The 20,294-nt window shown below is 42.4% G+C and overlaps 1 protein-coding gene and 1 pseudogene across 1 annotated transcript in view; one reads left to right on the forward strand and one right to left on the reverse strand.

Annotated features, from left to right (window-relative positions):
* The window catches only part of LOC109486500 (phosphoribosylformylglycinamidine synthase-like), a 36,228-nt gene extending 20,090 nt beyond the window's left edge, over positions 1–16,138 (reverse strand). The window contains exons 1-14 of the mRNA XM_019790336.1: positions 16,044–16,138; positions 14,963–15,251; positions 14,242–14,543; positions 13,771–13,879; positions 13,373–13,513; positions 10,671–10,795; positions 10,078–10,206; positions 9,426–9,575; positions 8,912–9,022; positions 8,188–8,415; positions 7,563–7,786; positions 6,761–6,883; positions 5,640–5,771; positions 5,008–5,238 (exon numbers count right to left, since the gene is read on the reverse strand). Coding sequence (XP_019645895.1) covers positions 5,008–5,238; positions 5,640–5,771; positions 6,761–6,883; positions 7,563–7,786; positions 8,188–8,415; positions 8,912–9,022; positions 9,426–9,575; positions 10,078–10,206; positions 10,671–10,795; positions 13,373–13,513; positions 13,771–13,879; positions 14,242–14,543; positions 14,963–15,243 — 2,286 coding nt within the window. The 5' untranslated portion in view covers positions 15,244–15,251; positions 16,044–16,138. The remainder of the gene's footprint in view (positions 1–5,007; positions 5,239–5,639; positions 5,772–6,760; positions 6,884–7,562; positions 7,787–8,187; positions 8,416–8,911; positions 9,023–9,425; positions 9,576–10,077; positions 10,207–10,670; positions 10,796–13,372; positions 13,514–13,770; positions 13,880–14,241; positions 14,544–14,962; positions 15,252–16,043) is intronic.
* A 1,021-nt stretch (positions 16,139–17,159) lies between these two features.
* Positions 17,160–20,268, forward strand: LOC109486496 (annotated as a pseudogene).
* Positions 20,269–20,294: the final 26 nt, after the last annotated feature.

The following is a 20,294-nucleotide window of genomic DNA, read 5'->3' on the forward strand; positions in this document are numbered from 1 at the left end:
TAGATCAAGTTAAGTTTTACATTTCTTTAGGACACTGTCTTGGGGTAAGTCTTATGTCTTATGTTTGGGATTCTTGTCCTTGAAAAGAAGGCTTATAATTCAGATTAACTGTGCAACAGCAACCTCTTTTGGGATAATTATTGTGCATTTATGCGAAAGTTGGCGCTATTTCTATCATAACAATGAACACTTTTCAGTCACAACTGGTTGACAAATATTTACATCTGATGACTGAAAATATTCAGGAAAAAACAAACATGCCAAATTTTTATTCTCCTGCTCATTTCCTTGTCTGTAAGAATGACTGTATGACGTTGGGTCATGGAGTAACAAGGGGGTATATGGATACTAAACATTGATACCAGCTCTCAGTATAAGTCTTAGACAATAAATGAAAAGCAAGATTCAAGTAAGATTATTAGTAGCAGTTTATATCAACTTAAAGCAGTTACCCTGAGCACATTCTTCTCATTAGGCACTGCTGCAGTTGTTGCACGTAGAAGTAAAAAGTCTTTCATGACTTAATGGCAAGAACAGCCAAAGATTGAGCACAAACTTCACAGGTAAGTTGTTTTTCTTTTCTGTAGACAACATGGGCCTGTCGTATCCTTGTAAACTAAAGCAAATGTATGTTGTATAGAAATCTGTTAACACAAATTGTCCTTGAAATTTCAAGAACTGAAATAAAAAAAGATCTATTTTCATTTTTTAAATATGTTGTCAAAGACTGGGTTTTAATTAGTCTTGTAAACAAAAGTTGTTGAATGGTATCAGAAAGAATGGCTTTTTTTGATTTTCCAAAAATTTACTTCCTCATAGACTAGTGAGTCACTGTACAGCGTTTATGGGGGTTTTTCCCATAAACAAGCTAATGTGGTTGCTCTTTTTGTCATATCATGATCATGGGGGAAACCCTTTTTCATGGGTCGATAATTTGAAAATATACAGAGTAGGAAAAATTCTGTTTTCATTCTAATTTATTTTTCAGGCCAGTTCAATACTAACATTGTTTCCCACTTCAGTGGTTGGTTGGTATGTCGGCTGTACCATTAGACAAGGGGTAGTCATGATTTCTAAAAATTTTCTTAACAGGTGACTTAGGACAGTATCACAATTTTCATCTTTCACAACCGGACTGGTAATGTTTCTCACATAGTTTTACTTACAAACTTAGCCACGTTTGGGATTGAGTTCTTGCTGCAAAAGCACCACCCACATGTACCTTGTGTACAAATAATCATACAGGCCAGCAAGAAGCAGTACTTCAGTTAGAAGCTCTGAGGAAGTCTGAAAGGCATCGATATATATATATTATAAGCAAATGAGGTAACATAACTACTAGTAGTTGTGTAAGAAAATCCCTATCATACACTATTATTAATATATAGTATTTGCCCTTATTCCCATATCAGGGTACAAAACAGCACAGGTGAAGAAAACATCATGGGGGCAAAGCTACCAGGGAAGCTGCTGTCCCTTCTGATCATCCTGAAGGTGTTTGGATCAACAGAAGCTTCCTGCAGACTGTCAGGTTCTTACGCTGATTGCCGCAGCCAGGGCCTCGCCAGTGTTCCTCAGAACCTGCCAACAGGCATCACTAACCTTAATTTGCAAAATAATCAAATCACAACATTAAGTCAGTCTGATTTCTCACGGTATGGGAGCTTGACAAGGCTTGATCTACATATAAATGATATTGCCACAATCAATATTCGAGCATTCTATAACTTGCCAGCTTTGACAGAATTGTATCTTCATAGGAACCGCCTGTCCAACCTGAGTGCTGACATGTTCACAGGGCTGGGAAATTTGCAGCACCTTTACCTACAATATAATGAGATCAGTGATATTCAGGCTGGAACTTTCAATTCAACACCACAACTGAGAACCTTGCAGCTACATCAGAACAAGTTAACTACCCTCAGATCTGACATGTTCACAGGGCTGGGAAACTTGCAGGAACTTTGGCTGCACAATAATGAGATCAGTGATATTCATGCTGGAACTTTTAAATCCACATCACAACTGACAACCTTGTACATGTATTACAACAAATTAACAGCCCTCAGATCTGACATGTTCACAGGGCTGGGAAACTTGCAGGAAATTATCCTGCACAGTAATGAGATCAGTGATATTCAGGCTGGAACTTTCAATGCCACATCACAACTGAGAAACTTGTACCTGCAGTACAATAGTTTTACAGTACTAAAAGCAGAGATATTTGCTAAACTATCATCAATCTACACAGTTAACATTAACAACAACCCCTGGCAGTGTGACTGTAGAATGGTTCCCTTCAGGCAAAAGATGACTGGGAATCATTCATTTGAAAACCAGATCACGTGTGAAGAACCCAGCAACGTCCATGGGCAAAAGCTCAAAGATATCAGTCCTGAAGATCTTATCTGTGAAGAGCCAACAATAGTGAGGTTTGAAAGTGTTCACAATTACACAGTGGTAGAGGGGGAAAGTCTCTATTTGGTCTGTGAAGCTTCAGGAACCCCCAAACCAGAAATCACAGTCATTTTCCCATCTGGATTGACTGCAACTGTATCATCGGGTGGGAGGATGACTGTAGGACTAGGAGAGAATGGTGCCATCACCATAACCAATGTTACTGCAGCAGATGCTGGTTTGTATGTCTGTGTTGCAGCAAGTCTAGATGGATCAACATGTGCCATACTGGTTGTGAATGTTGAACCGAAAGCGACCACAACTGGTCCTGTGGCACCAGTAACTTACCCACTTACTACGAACAGCAAACCAGAAAGCAGTTCGAGTTACCATGAATCTGTTTTCGTTGGCACTGCAGCAAGTCCTGTTGGCTCAACATCTGCCACACTGGTTGTGAATCTGAAAGCGACCATGACTGCGACCACAACTGGTACTGTTACAGTGGCACCAGTAACTTCCCCTCTTACTATGAGTATGAACAGCAAGTCAGAAAGCAATTCGATTTACCATGAATCTGTTCCTGCTTTCTGCATATCTGTACCTGTTTTCATTGGCTCTGTGTGTGCCTCAGTAGTAGGTACTGTCCTCATTTGTGCCATGGTTTTTGCAATCTGGCACAAGAGGAAGAGACAGAAGCCTTCTTCAGACCAAACCCCTCCAGTTGTTTTCAGTAATACCTTAGCTAATGTCACAATCAGTGAGCATGATAAGACAGAGCAGTGTGGGGTCCAGTCCACAAGTGACTCCTTGAAGAATGCCAGAAGCTCAGAAAAAATCCCGGGGTGCCCTGACTCTCAAGACATTGAGTACGAAGACGTTGTAATGCCCCCAAGGAACGTTAGCACAAGTCCTAACGCTGCAGGTCTGATACAGCAACCTCATGAATATCAGTCCCTTGTGCCCAACAGAAACAGAGCTCCCGGTGATGAGCTTCCCCCACTTCCCCCTCCCAGTAACAGGAACAATGGTGGGCCAACTGGTGCCCATGGCACCTCACACTACTACCAATCACTAAAGAAAAAAACATACTAGTAATCAGCATTTCTAAAGACTAAATTATTAAAAATATAAAACAGGACCCTCAAGACTAGAAGTTGGCAGAAAATATAGAACAACCATTCTAAAAAAATTAATGTCCTCTTTGTGTACATACTTAAAACTACGTCTTGTATGACCATATAAATGGAGAAACTAGAACTATACACCTGCCAAAATGGATTAACTATGATATTTCTTCCTTACTGCTGAAATCCCATTGCTGGGTTTATTAGCAGATTGCAAGGATACATGTAATATGACGGAATATGGTAGAGAACATATACATGTAACTGGTTTTGTGTGTGTTAAGGACAAGATAAGTAAATTTTGTGAGTTAATGGTAATGTACATAATATACAATGTATATACAAGACATCTTGAGGTGGCTCAATGCACCTGTGCAAGATAACTTGACCTTGATGCACCTTGACCCCACATCCACCACACCAGGGTCAAGTTCATTCCATTGCCTGATGGTACTGAGGAAGAACAACAGCCTGTAGAAGCTGTTATTAACAGTTATTGTGTACTAGTAAGTCAGACTGTGGTATAAATGATGAATACTAAATGTTTTTTGTTACCAATAACAATTACTAGCCAATATTTAAACCTGACTGTGATGTAATTATAAAATAATCAACTGCTAGTAAAGATTAGTTAATGTAATGTATGTAGTTTGTCATTTTATGGTGTGAAACTTGAAATAGCATTTTTATTACACAAGAGTTTTGTGTTTTGTTGTACAAAATAAGGAATTTTACAAATTGGACTATACACACTTACATTATGTACAACCTCGAAATGTACTGCATATATTATATACAGTATACAGTTTTATCTTTGGCAGCATTCATGTGTTGGTCTGTAAAATTAATATGATTACTCCAGACTGCTTGGATTGTCGTTGACATGTGTATTTACACCTCAAAATGATTAGATTTTAGGCCTAATTATGGCTTGTTATAGTACTGTAGCAGAACTACCATTTTTGGTCTGGCCAGGCTAGGGCCACAAATTTTGTATGGTTTATATAGCTTTTGTGCTAGGGAAAAAGTCATGGCAAAAATAAATTCAAAATATTGTGGATACGTAAGAAGATTAGGTTAAAAAATGTTTAATCACTTCTCTTGCAAGTCAAGAAGTACATTGTATCTAAATATATTAAATGCACATACAAAATATGGTAAAGAAACATGGATAGCTTGTAGCCTTGGCTTGATGAAATTAAAAATAGTGTGTGCACATTTCATTGTCTGCCTTATTTCTCCAGGGAGGCCCACCTCAGTGTCATAGTACGAGTGGTGCACACCCCAGTCCTTCTGCAACTAGGGTTGTGCAGTTTTTTAGGTCGAAAATTGATTGAGGGTCTGAAATAATAGCACTGCATTTCAGCGGATCCATGCAAAACATACATACATGTATACATAGTATACAGAGAGATATACAGTACATACATAACATATTACTAATATAGTATACACAAGTACAAACATATACAAAAACTTCACGTACCTTGAGGTCAGTGACCCGGGCGAACACCAGGTTAGTGAGCGCCTCACCGACAGACATCCTGGCCCCGGCAGCCGGGTCCAGCAGCCCTTTGATTGGCTGTTCCCCTATCGCCGTTGCCGAGCCGACCGTGCTGAAGTGGGAGAGCGCCGTGACAGCGACGTCGGCCAGGGGAGTGTGGAGCGGGCCTACGCACTGTTGCTGGGCAACCAGGCCTGTCACCGACCTGTCAACCTGGAAACATGAGCACATGTTGAGACAACTATTTTCAAAATACATCTGTCCTTGGTGCTGAAATGGACATCTGCTAAGTTATTACACATTCAGCATCAGTATGTCATCCTTAAAGCATATAAAACAGTGCAGAAACGAGGCCCAAGATGAGTCCTTTATTTTCTGCTTTGGGCACCTTTAACTAGTTGGCGTATTTAGCTGTATATCAGCCAAATCTATCGCGAAGAACAACATGATGAAATACTACACTGTATCTGCCAACACTGAAATGAATTGGGACTTACACAAAGTAACAATAAATTGGGTATGTCCCAATTCATTCCAGTGTTGGCAGTATAGTCTTTATTTCATAATGACTTGTACCAACAGAGATGAACTTGAGAAGAAAAACAGATGTTTACCTTGTTGGTGAGATATCTCTTGCTGGCTACAGACGGCAAGCGGAGCACACGTTCCAACGCTTCCCGTATACCGAGTCCATCAGGCAGGGACAGGGGGGTGAGATTTGGAGCGATGGTGTCAAAGTTAAACGTCTACAACAGGAGGGAGAAGACAGGTTGTATCAACTGCTGTCTGATGATGAATAAAATCTGTTTGGGTGCAAAGCTCTATTGCAAATACTTACCAATTACCATGTAAGCAATGTTCATATCTGGAATTCTCAACTACATGCAATTTTGTATGGAGCAGGTATTGTTTTCTGATTTGATATTTGCTTTTTATATCAGTAAGTAGGACTAGGAAGAATAGAGGTAAAGGTAAAAGGTAAAGGTAGTTCTATAGCCTTTTTGAGGCAGTAGGTACAGTGGGTTGTTAGTCCACTGTGTCTGGGACACGGTATTGTAATTTGGAGCCCATCCTTCCACTGTATTTTATATTACCTCCCCAATCAAAGTCAGGTACCTGTTTTGCACCTGGGGTGAGTGGGAAAAGTTGTGTTTCCCTAGGACACAACACCTAGCCAGCAATGCCAGGGATCGAACCCATGATCTCTCAATATTGTGTCCACTAGCCTAGCCACACCGGCCATTAGATGCCACATAAGGCCATGTTGATTTGATTATATGGATGACATCCTCCGGAAGCCCCAAAACTGATGCGCGCGTGCGAATAAAAAAAAAGTTTTGCAAAAAAAAAAGTTCTTTTCATTATGAAATCTACGAGGTCATGAGGGTTGAGCAAATGGCACAGAATATGGTTTGGCGAATAATCTAGTCTTCAAGTTCATTTCTTTACAATTTCGTCTTTTGTCGTTTGATTTTGGCATTCTACGACATTGGTATAGTTTTTATTAATTGTTTTTGTAACTTATGTTATATTTTTGCTCATTTTGCAACTGTTTTGTACGATTTACAGTATGGTTGAAAACTTTTTTTTTTGGAAACGGCCGAAAATTCATGCGCGCGCGGATGTCATCCATATAATCAAATCAACATGGCCTAAGGAAGAATAGACATGTCTGTAATACCCACTGGAGATCCCAATAAACTAAACAAACAAACAAACAAGCAAACAAACACACCTTCCTGGGCATGGATCCCAGCACACACTCCAAGTCCAGGTCCACAGGTCTCCTGCCTCCCCGCTGACGCTTGGCTGGTTTCTCCTCCCCGGGGCAGTCTGCTTCTGACTCCTCCAGTACAATCTTATGAAGGGGAAAAGAGTGGACAATATTTAGAAACATGATACATACAACAAACATTTGTAGACGTCATTTGATTACAGTGCTGGTGAACTGATTTTTTTCAGGGATGATTACTTTGATGGGACTTCCTACTATAATCCTAAAAGACTGCAAAGCTAGCAAAATTCCATGCACTGTAATGCATGTAGTCTTTTATCAACTTCTATACCAGAATTTCTCGCCATGAATTCATCTAGCAAATTCAGATACTTGTTGACTTTTGACAATCCATACATTGTGAATATAGGACAGTATTTTAAAGAATGTCTAAACGTAAGAAATTCTTTTAATGATTGTATAAGCGCCTTTCCATCCCATATCACCTAGTATTGTACTACGTAGACTGATTTGTTAGATTTGTTCTCTCATTTCTGCCATACTTTGTACCTTGTACATTGTTGCGTAATAAAAGTCATGTATGTAAGATGGTGTAGCATGACAAACTATAGCTCTGTTTATTCTTACTCAAACACATTCATAAGCATGGTGACCAGCCCCCAAAATGCCACATGGTGTCTGCTACAGCACCAGTTACTATGGTGACATCTAGTCCCGGTCACTGATCTTATTTGTTAGGAACAGATGAAGAAATGGACCAAAACAATAATTTTTCTTCTGTGAAAGAACAAAATTAACCCACCTTCCCATCTCCTGTGACCTCCCCGACAAATGCTACAGGACATTTCTCCCTGGTGCAGATGTCCCTCAGTGTGCCAGCGTCCGCAGACCTGACCAGGACAGCGTTACTCTCCTGGTACTCCGCCCCCCACAGCTCCATCACACTGATGGTGGGATCTCCCAGCTGGAACTCACTCGTACGGATCACAGCACCAGCCGGCTCAACTATCTCCTTCAACACGTTTCCTGAGGAAATGGACATGCAGAAGAGTTACATGAATTTTCCTCTCATTAGGTCAAGCCAATTTAAGACGTTTTTTCAGAACAAATATGAAGGGACAAGGAAAAAAAAAAGAGGCCTAGACATTCCCTAATGATAGCGCCAAATGCTACAATAAGAGAAATGAAGTCAACAAAAGTTGATTTTTTTTCTGTTATTTGCTAGCATTTAGTTGTTTTAGTTACCAACTCTTCAAAGAAAATCCATGCATGATCACAAGTCACAGAGAAGTCCCCATATACACCATATTGGTCAATCAATCTTCTGCAAACCCCACATTTATGCTCTTTTCTACATTTGTACTTTTTTTGTGTACTGCTCTGTGCAAATAAAAAACAAAAACAAAAAAAGTCACACAACTACTAACCATTCCCCCCTGCGCCCTGGTCGTGGATACTCCGGATGGGGTTCTTCTCCGCCATCTCGATACACGCCCGGATCACGCGGTTCAGTTTCTGCTCCATCTCCGCGTCTCCCCGCTGCACCGCGCCGAAGTCCAGCTCTTCCTTGTTCTCCCCCGCGATGACTGAGGAGGCGGCGCCACCGCCCACACCGATCCGGTACACAGGACCACCCAGTTTAACCACCTCCATACCTGAGGGGGAAGGAAGAAGTGTCGTTAACAAAAGGGCAAGTAGAAAGGTAATTTGCAAAGCAAAAACACAATGTTTACCTTCACATTGTCTAGCCTAACAAACTACTGCTCTGTTAATTCTTACTCAAACACATTCATGTATATGACCAGCCCACTCTGTCCTGCCACTTGCTACATAATGTGATCCAACACAACAGGGTGTCTGTTACAGCACCAGTTTACATGGTTACAGCTGTGATTGTGATCTCGAACCATTTTAGCTCGCTGAAGAACTAATCTTATTTTCCACTTGTCGTGATAGACAAGCTACATATTTACAGGTTCATGATTGTACTGTGAAAATTCCCCTAGCTCTGTCTCCCAGACAAGTAAAATGAACAATACACAAATGTACATGTACATGCAAATTATTCTATTTTTTGCAGGGAATAATACAAAGGACAAAAGCAGAGTGAAGACCTTCAAAAAATGAACTTTCCCAATTCCCCTCACTCACCCACAGCTGGCTGGTCCTTAGTGATGTGACATCCCTCCAGCTGACCTATCCCCCCACTAAACATGATTGGTTTCACCCATTCTTTCCGTTCTCCGTCAGCCAGTCTCATTCCTGCAGGGAAAAAGTTCAAAGTGAAATCATAGTGATGACTTGATATATGATAATTGTAATGTTATGTTACTTTTGATGATCGTGAATCCACAATTCAGCCAAGCTGTGAGTGATTTTATCCCAAACATTCATCATTCATCATCATCATTATCAACAATAAAATATGAACTATAAAGAAACTAGAAAGGTAACATGGGCAAAGCAAATTCATGTTTACCTTCTCATGGTCTAGCCTAAGAAATATCTGCTCTGTTTCTTCTTTCTTAATATATGTGATGACCAGCCCTTCCAACTGGCTACATAATGACACTACAGGGAGTCTACTACAGTACCAGTTACCATGGCGACAGGCGTCTGGGCCATGTTGGAGAAGAAGAACAAACAGAGCAGAAACTGTACTTACCAAAGGACCGAGCAAACCCAGTCAGGACCGGTTCTCCAAACTTGTTCCCATAGTCAGAAGCACCGTTACTGGCTTCTATACAGATGTCAACGGGTGTGGCCATGTTGCTAGGATACTCAAAGGACTTGTCCTCCCATGGTAGGTCATAACCTGGTGAAAGGTTCCAAGGGAAAAGGTTATTTTCCAAGTAAAAAGGATTCTAACTGACATGCACGAGAAGCTTCCAGACAGCATTCACCGTCTTTAATCAGCTCATGTTTTTAAAATGACACTGTTACCGTAATTCAGTAATATATTATGCACATGACTGCTATGTTGATTTTGATAAACTTTGCTTTGAGAATATAGTACCTTGTATACAGAGAGGTTAACAATGCTGTTCCTCAATAGAGATGTCTGTCAGTCACAAATAGCAGTTCAACCAATGAGAGGATGTTAATTAGCAGTTTGACCAATGAGAAAGTGGCTGCATGTGAGCGTCAAATATTTGCATTATTTTGCATTTCAGTTTTGATGGATGTGAGTGTAGCTATGAGACGCTACTTACTCTTTGCTACTTAATCTCGTAGCTGACAAAAATGTGATGCCAAAAGAACATCTTGGCGTGGAGAAAGTTACAGAAACAGACACAAATTAAAACTCTAGACGATACCTTGTATAGAGAGGTTGCCAAAGCTGTAGCCAGCCGTCCCTGCCACCACATGGGCACCCTGTCCTGCTGCCTGGACATCCCGGATCCTCCCACCTGTACCTGTGGTCGCACCTGGGAACGGAGCCACACCTAGGGGACACAAGGTGGTTAGGGTTGTTCACTTAGAATCTGAAGGTTCCGGGTTCAAATCACTGGCAGGCCCCACTGTTCTTGGGAACCGCCCTTTTCCTCAATTGACTTGGAGTTGGAGAAAATGAGTACATTTAGCTTCAGTTAGGCACGTCCTCTTGAAAGCCAGAGGCTCCGTGTTTGAGGATAGCCACACTTCGCGCATGATATCGAAAAGAGTAGGAGAATAACATGCAGCTAAAAGAATGAAACAATGACAGAATAGCTACTTCATGAAAACTCACATAGCAGGACATTACACCTATTGTATACGTTTAGAAAATGTTAGAAATAGAAATAAAGAAAAGGACAATAGCCATACCTGTGGTGTCGTAACAGACACTGGCCACTCAGAATTTCTATTTAAAAACACTTAAGACAAATGAATGAACTGTTTCTTGAGGAAAGAACCTGGCCTGCCCCACCTGTAGGGAAGTTGTGTGTCTCTGCTGTGAAGATGACATGTCGCAGTGCCGACCTGTCCTGAAAACTACTGGACACAGACGTCTGGCCGGGCTGGAGCACTGGGACCTGGTAACCCTGGATAGCACTGGAGACGGGAAGTAAATTTCACACTTGCAACATTTCAAAGTTATTCAAATCAGGACTTCATATACATAATTTATAAGGACATAAATGGATCCTGTCCTCATGATTCAACATTGCTAAACTCCAATCAGATGAACATCTACAGGAGTTTCAAACTAAACTTGACAGCAAGATAGCAAAGATGGGAACTCTGGATGGCGGCCCAGAGGAAAAATGGAACCGCCTTAAAGAGTGCATCACAGCAACAGCAAAGTCAGTACTAGGGCCCAAGACTCGTCACCACCAAGACTGGTTTGACGAGAATGATGAAAGCATCCAAGTCCTCCTAAACGAAAAGAGAAAAGCCTACACTGAATGGCAAAACTGCCCAAGCACTCCTCGTCACGACAAGTATAAAATGGTGAAGGCTAGAGTACAAAAACAGCTTCGAGCCATGCAAAACGAATGGTGGGAACAGAAAGCTGCCGAAATACAACACTATGCAGACTCAAACAATTCAAAAATGCTGTTTGCTGCCACAAAAGCCATATATGGCCCCCAAAGTGGGAAAACTGCACCCCTAATGTCAGCTGATGGTCAAACTGTCATCAAGGACAAAGAAGGAATTAGTGCCAGGTGGGAAGAACACTTCACCAACCTCCTAAATCGACCTTCTCCAGTTGACGAGGCAGCACTTCAACAAGTCCCTCAGAGGAATATCCAGGAAAACCTGGACCTACCCCCCACTGAGGAGGAAGTGAAGACTGCCATCAGACAGATGAACAATGGAAAGGCACCAGGAAAAGACGGAATCCCAGCAGAACTGTACAAGTCTATGGGTGAAACTGCTTTCCAAGCCTTCCATGACCTTCTTCTTACCATCTGGGAGACGGAATGCATGCCATCAGACCTCAGAGATGCTACAATCATAGCACTGTACAAAAACAAAGGACAGAAATCAGATTGTGGCAACTATAGAGGAATATCTTTGCTCTCCATTGCCGGAAAAATCCTTGCCCGTATCCTTCTTAACAGACTGATCAGCAATGTCTCCGAGAGCAACCTTCCTGAGGCACAATGCGGGTTTCGCCCAGGTCGCAGCACCACGGACATGGTGTTTGCTCTGCGGCAAGTCCAAGAAAAGTGCATTGAACAGCGAAAGGACCTCTTCGCTGTGTTCATCGACCTGACCAAAGCTTTTGATAGCATTAACAGAGAAGCACTATGGACTATCCTTACCAAACTGGGGTGTCCTAAAAAATTCACCACGCTAGTGAGGCTATTCCACGACAACATGACAGCACAGGTGTTGATTGGTGGGGACTTCTCCAAACCCTTCAATATCACCACAGGTGTAAAGCAAGGGTGCGTGCTCGCACCAGTGTTGTTCAACTTGTTCTTCACACAAGTCCTTCTGCACGCTGTGAAAGATCTTGACCTTGGGGTATACATCAAATACCGTTCAGACGGATCAGTCTTTGACCTACGCCGCCTGCAAGCCCGAACAAAGACTGTGGAAAGGCTCATACTAGAAGCCTTGTTTGCAGACGACTGCGCTCTCTTGGCGCACATGGAGAACCACCTACAACTCATTACTGACCGTTTTGCCGCAGCTTCAAAGCTCTTTGGTTTGACAATCAGCCTTGGCAAAACCGAGGTGTTAGTGCAACCAGCACCAAACACAATTCTACCTGCGCCTAGTATCAAAATTGATTCTGTTGTGCTGCAAAACAAGGAACACTTTACTTACCTGGGTAGCACAGTTTCAGCAGACGGTTCGCTGGACAAAGAAATCTCATGCAGAATCCGGAAAGCCAGTCAGGCATTGGGAAGGCTGAGGGCCAAGGTACTTCAGCAAAGAGGAGTGAAACTGTCCACAAAGCTTAAAATCTACAATGCCGTAGTGATCTCAACACTGCTCTATGGATGTGAAACGTGGACACTGTATCGTCGGCACATAAAGCAGCTGGAAAAATTCCACATGAGGTCATTGCGCACCATTATGAACATCCGCTGGCAGGATAAAATCACTAACCAGGAAGTATTGGACAGAGCCCAATCATCAAGCATTGAGGCATTGCTACTGAAGGCTCAACTACGTTGGTCTGGTCACGTCAGCAGGATGGATGATAGCCGTATCCCCAGACAGTTGTTGTACGGAGAGCTCAAGCTGGGCTCCCGCCGTAGGGGTAGGCCAAAACTGAGGTACAAAGATGTACTTAAGAACAACCTTCAGTGGTGTGGTATCAAGCCATCCGAGTTTGAGGCAGCTGCCGCTGATCGGCCAGCCTGGAGGGCTCTTGTGACAAAGGCCACATCTGCGTTCGAGGAGGAAAGGAGGAGACGCCTCGAAGTTGTGAGGGAGAAGCGTCATAGGACAACAAAAACTACTAGTACTACAGAATACCAGTGCAGCAGGTGCGGGAAGCTGTGTGCCTCAGCCTTTGGGCTAAGAAGTCACCAGAGGATCCACCCCACCTGACGGGCTGTGCACAGAAGTCATCATCGGAGACGATGGACAACCAGAGACTAGAATAGCCTTCTTTGTGAAAATGAGACTGTTATTGGACAGGTATATACAGGGTATTAGTTACTTTACCTGCTGTTGTCACTGAACTTGATAACGTTGTTATCGTTGCTGTGTTCCTGAGTCTTCATCACCATCTTAAAGAGTGAGTCCTCATGTTCCTTCCCATCTATAACCATCTTTCCTTTGAAGAACCAGTGTCGGCTGTGCTCACTGTAAGGTACAGAGACAGAAATATTTTTTTCCATCCAGGTTAGCGGATTGAAAAATGACTAGCTGTTACAATCCGTCCGTCCATCCATCCATCCACCCACCCATCCATCCATCCATCCATCCATCCATTCACCAACACACACACACACACACACACACCCATCAACCCATCCATCCATCCATCCATCCATCCACACACCCATCCAGACATACCTACTCTACTTCAGAATCTTAAAAACATAGGTGTTAAATGTCACCTGTTGGACTGTGCCAAGTCGAAACACTCCACACTCGTAGGGTTCCTTCCCAGCTGGTCTCGGAACATGTTAGTGTAATATTCCAGGTCCCAGTCATCGAAGGCAAGACCTGCCAGAAAATTTATATGAAGGATTAGTATTAACAACAGTTATTTGCAAGGAAAAGCAATAAATGAATCTACAGAGTATGATTTCCTTAAAAAAAAAATTCCACATTCAATCGTATTACTTGTAGCTACCAATATCATTTATAAATAGTCTCTGCTTGTCATAAAAACATGAATCACAGATTGTCAGAGGCTCTAATCATAGCAGAGACTCCAATCAGGACCTCTACTGGCAGATACTCAGATTGGAGTTTTGGTTAACAGAGACTCCGATTTGGACCCCTACCAGTAGAATCATTATACCATGCAATTCTACAAGATCGGAGTCTCTACCCTGACATGTAGTGATGAAAAATTTTCCTACCCAGCTCAGTGTTAGCCTTCATCAGTGCCTTCTTCCCTCCACTCATCACGTCCACCTCATACCACGGGTCCGGCTTCACGTCCAGCTCAAAACTGGACACCGGCTCCGTGTAGCGACACTCTGTCATCCTGTCATGGAGGGCTCCCAGCATCCTCCTCTCCTCCTCCGCCGTGATTGGAGAAGAGCCGTCAGCTGACTGGACGAGGAAGCGACGGAAGACCTCGATACGTGAGATCTGTTTCAGCCCCACCGCATGGCAGATGGAGACGGCGTTAGTGGAAAAGGCAGTGGAGAAATTTAACCTGGAAGAAAACAGATTAGATGATGACTTATCGCAACTAAGATTTTCAACATCATTTGGACTGTACATCTAATATAATGAAAATTACCTGCACCAGACAACTTTTACATGTACCACTCAGAGTATGGATCATACTACAAACTGTTCAGAAACCATTGCCATTATTTCTTTTACACTTTATAGGTGGTGACAGTCAAAATTTTTTAATACACCTACATTTGTGTATAAGTCAAGTACATGGACCAGTGCAAGTAGACATCAGAAATACCTGTACAGCTCTAATTTTACTAGCACTAACCTGCAAATGCAGCTGGGGGTATTTTGAGCTCTGAGTATATCAGATGTTAAGGTCCAGACCTGTATCTACCAAAATAATTTTACAGGTACAAAATGTACAGGTTAAGTAGTATAGCGCCCTACCTTGGTCCAATCTCAATCAGGAGGCCCTTCTCCCCGTCCCTGCCGAGGAAAGATTCCCGGCTCGTCTTCTCCCCCTCAAACGGAGTCGTGATGACCCATAATAGTTTCTTCTGCTCCTCAGCGGTCAAGTCTTTCCCGTCGTCCACACAGATGTTGAAACAGTTCTCAGTGGTCACTGCTCCGATCTTCTTGGAGCCGAGGATGGTCTGTAACTTTTTACACGTGACCTCGTGTGCCCCTGGGTTGAGGGCCGGGGTCTGGTAATAACGTGTGATTGCCATGATTCAACCTGGGGAGAAGTTTGAAAGTATAGTTAGTTAGAGTTCAAATTTTCAATTTTCTGTGTATATTTGGTTTGTACATTGAATTGAGCTGTTTTGAAAGTACACCTGGACTGCATGTTACACCTGACAATATGGACTACAGTTCACAGGACAACAGTTCATGTGAGATATTGTAATATATTTTCTTTGTATTGTATTGTATTGCTGTGTGAACGTGTATTATTGATATGTATTGTATGTGAATGTGTATCGCTATGTGTGTGTGTGTGTGTGAGTGTGTATTGCTATGTAGTTGTGTGTGTGTGTATCGCTGTGTATTGTATTGTAAACAAAGATTCCAGGAAGATTGCTATACAATTTTGTATCACTAATGGACAACAAAACTGTGTGTGAAACAACCAACATTCGGTAATGTACAGGATTATACCAGATATTCCAGCTTCATGACTTTTACGTTTAATTTACTGGATTATACATTGTTCCAATCCAGTATGTCCTTGTTCGAACAAAATATCATTCTGTTGACCCTGAAATTCCCCTTGGGTCTGTACAAATAGCTTCTGAAGTGAACTGGGTTTTAAACAGGTTAATGATTGATGAGCTGTATTCAATGAAATGAAAACACCGGTACACGTGCATAGTGGATCAGCAATCGCCCCCCTCCCCACCTCCCGTTCATTCAAAGTCAGAGGCGAAGATCTAAGACGAATAAGTGATCTGGCTGTTATTTACGCCGAAGACGTAGGATTTAAAGAGTATGATTACTAAGCTGCATGCAATATAGATTTAAACCTTACCTGTAAATCTACAATCTTTCGAGACGAACCAAACTCCAAAGTGGCGGGTTTCACTGGAGGATGGCGGGAAATGCGGGTCAAAGGTTACCATTTGGACGGAGTGGCGGGAAAATTATGAGAGCCCCCATGCGAGTCAACCCTAACCCTGACAACAAGGTTTTCTCTTGTAGCCTCTGCCAGATTTCAGAGACCACTGGAAAGAGTAGAGATTGTCGAAATAGACAGATAACATGCCAGGGGAGTTTTTCCTTGAAAGGAGTACAGTTTGTCTCTTGCTATTAAAAAGGCAAACTGTCTAGTCTACTAGTATTTGGCCTATCTGCTCTTCGGTCTTCCACCCACCTCTGAAGCCTGGTAGACTGAGCTGAACCTTTGGATGATTTTTGATATCCTTGATCAATAGATACCCTGTCTCTAATCACGGTCAACGGCAAATGAAGGCCAAAACATGAGTGCAATACCTAAATGTAGAAAAATGGAGCCCCTGAAAGACTTGCCCACAGGAATAAAGTCAGTTTACGTCGAGGTTAGAACGTTAGTCGGTGACGCCATCATTACATGCAGCACGCGGTGTGGTCTAATATGTTAGGATACTGGCAACATTTTGCTGTTGATGATATGTCTACAATTGTCAGCAGTCGTTGTGAACATTATACATTACATACATTCAGGACGTTTGGCATCTCAGCAGATGTTTTGTTTTAATTGTGTTAAGTCAATATGTGCATGTAATCTGTCACTACGCTCTGTTTGTTTAACCTGTTGGATGTTGTTAAGGCCTAATAAGTGCGCAATTCAGCGTTTTCGTTTTACAGCACTGCTACATGCTTGTTGATTATTGAAAATAAAACTTATTATAATTAATAATAAGTTTATTCATTCTATTCTTCACTCAATACAGCGTTTTTATACACTAGTAAGTCTATATACGTCTTGACACAATTAGCTTTCATGTGACCGTAAGGTTAATAATTACTCAAACGTCGGATCGCAAGCGAGCACAGGTCTCGTTCTGTTGCTGACGTTTTGTGACGAGGGAAATTTTACTACAATGTATATAAATAACTAGCATATGGAAGAGATACCATTCTTTACCGGCGTCCAGAAGCAACCAGTATGAGCATCAACATTGCCCATCCAACCTTTGGCTCGCCTTTTCATAAAAAGGCGTGAGGTTCTTCCATCGCGCGACCATCGCGCGGTGGAACTAGTGGAGTCATTTGAAGTGAGAGACGACGACGTTTTCGTGTCAGCGTACGTCAAGTCAGGTAAGGCCTTTAATCTGCTAAAGTTTAGTATGAGGTGAAACGTAATAAGTAACTTACCTGTCACACATTCAGAACCTTCCCCTAAACATCAGCCGACCAAGGTTGGCTGAATTTCGGGGACAGTCGGATCAGATTTAGGTCAGGCCTACCTTTTTATACGAATCGAATCAAATTTGAGTGAAATTTGACTGCCAACCACTCCCCGACCTACTACCAAACACCAGCCAACCATGGCCCAACCTTTTGTACACACCCGAATGATGTTTTTAACATTTTGAAACATTCGGCGCAGTCAAACAGTAGCCGACCCAGCCGAACGCCAGCCGACCTTGCTTCCGACCTACTTCTAACCATGGTTGAGGGAGTTCGGCTAACGTTCGGAAGGCCATATTCGGCTATGTAGGACCTGGGCTTGACGGTACATGTCCTAAAACCTTTTTTAGACGTAGGGGTAGTCGTTTGTTAATCAATTAGTACGAAAAAAAGAGAGCCAGATAAAAACACCAAAAAGCACACCAGAAACAAACCTTAGCATAAACCTCTGCTCGGAGAGTACACTTTATAACTTTTGTATGTCTTCTTTTATGAGTCCAGGCACAACATGGGTACAACAGATCGTGTCTCTACTGTCTACTGAGGGCGATCTGAGCGAAGTGAACAAGATCCCGATATTTGTCCGGGTGCCATGGCTGGAGATAATGGACCGGACGGGGTCCCGGGAGCCGCTGCCCAAAGTGCTGAGAGACGCCCCCTCCCCCCGCCTCATGAAGACCCACATGCCGTATCACCTGTTACCTAAACAGGCGAGGGAGGGGAAGGGGAAGGTTTGTACAGTAGCCGTAGTCTCTACCAGGGATGAGTAGAAATTTGCCAAATAGACAGATAACATGCCAGCTGCAGGTTGGTCCTCCAGACATGCAGTACAGTTTGCGGCAAACTCTTCTATTTAGCGAACCAAGTCCTCTAGCGCTAGTGGATCCTAGTGGGTTCCCAAAGCATGGTAGAGACTACGGTGGCTGTGTCCTTACGTTTAAAAATGAAACCTTCCGATATTCAGTAAAGGTTACATGTAAGGACATGTTACACATGGTCATTGAAACGTCATGAATATTATGAAAACATCTCTCCAGCAAAAAATTACCTAGTTTGCCATTTTTCATCAAAATACATATAAAAAATGATACTTTTTTCCAGATCATCTACTGCGCGAGGAATGTGAAAGACGTGGTGGTGTCTTTGCACAAGATGAGGGAGGGCTTCGAGCATCTTCCTTGTGGAACGTTTGACGAAAACTTCCAAGAATTCATTAATCCCGAACAAGGTAAATTTCTTAAGTCCGGTCCTGACCTTCATTTTGTACAGGTATATCAACAATATTTTGTAAGGACAGAATCATAGATACGAATAATGGAAATGTAATATTTGCATGGTCTTCCCTAACAAACTGTCATTGTCGATGACGACCCAGATTTATAAGATATGGTTACCAGTCCCTCCAACTCTGCCCTGCTACTTGTAATTGTTACATAATGTAACCCAGCACCACAGGGTGTCTGCTACAGCATCAGTTACTATGCTGACAGACGTTTGGTCCAGGCCATTGACTTAATTTGATGTTTCAAACATCTTCAACAGCTGCCTTCGGTTTCTGGTGGGACGTGATCTCGGAATACTGGCGTCACAAGGATGACAAAAACATGCTCTTCCTCAAATTTGAGGACCTGAAGGAGGTAAGATCCACGTTATTTATTATTTTATTATGCAAAGGGAGGTTACAGAGAGGCCCTGTTGTTAGGCATGATCATGTAGTTTCTCCTACCTCATGTCTGTATCTGTATCCGTATAGCCGGTATAACCGCCCTTCGCAGGCGCGCGGCAGCTAGCTAGCTATAGTACACAGAATGACCTGATACACCCAATCTCATTTTGCACATTTAATTGCAGGAGTTGTTTAAAGCTTTCTAGTAATGATGCCCCAACTGTGCTTGGTGGCAACCGGAATTCCTCTCTCTGATAGGTCTTGGAAAATACGAGTTTTTGACCACCTCAATTCTTTGTGACACAATCTCTTGCTGTCAAAGGCTGATTGGAATTCTCGTCCCCTTGTTTGAAGGATCTGCGAGGAAACGTGGTGAAGATCGCAAATTTTCTGGGCAAGACTCTGTCAGACCCGCGCATTGATGAGGTGACAGCTATGTGTACCTTCTCTGCCATGAGAGACAACGATGCTACAAACTTTTCTCGAACTGAAGCGTTCAGAGACCTAACCAAAGCAGGGTTTGAATTCATTCGAAAAGGTATGTGGTCGCTTATCTGTATCTGTATAGCTGGTATACAGTAACACACCGGCTTAGACTCGCCCTTGGTTTTTATTGCATATTGCGCCATTTGTTTATATCTAGGAAGTACTTTCTAACACAAAGGAAATATGGGATTCCCCGTCCCCCGTCTACATGTATGTGAAGGCCCTGATTTTTGTCCTACATCTAGTTCTAGCAAAATATAGAATTTTAAGCTTGATTTTAGTACATTGTATTAGAATTGATTTCAAAGCTGGACACACTTAGCTTATTATTTTCATTGTCATTGTTTATGCCGTTCCTCAGGAAGGGTGGGAGACTGGAAAAACTCGCTCAGTTCAGAACAGAGTAAAATCCTGGATGACATCCACAGGGAGAGAATGGCGGGGGTTGATTTGACATTTGAGTTTGAGTAATCTGAAGACACACCCTGCGTTTTTTTTTCAAGAGCTATCATCATCAGTCAAAGTAGACGTTCTAAACAGCGATTTCATCAGTCCAACGTTTGGCAGTGGTTCTGTCACCTTCCGCCGGTATTTAGGTCATAATAGGTAACTAATTCGAAGCAGCGCCTTTCATGTTGATTCAGTGTTGAAATGTTTACCTACATTTTGCCTTTTATTAGTAGGATACTAAATATCAACGAAATAAAGTTCAAAAGAGCTCGAGTGCAAATTTAACAA

Source organism: Branchiostoma belcheri, unplaced genomic scaffold (genome assembly GCF_001625305.1).
Source record: "Branchiostoma belcheri isolate BF01 breed outbred unplaced genomic scaffold, Haploidv18h27 scaffold80, whole genome shotgun sequence".
NCBI classification, from domain to species: domain Eukaryota; kingdom Metazoa; phylum Chordata; class Leptocardii; order Amphioxiformes; family Branchiostomatidae; genus Branchiostoma; species Branchiostoma belcheri.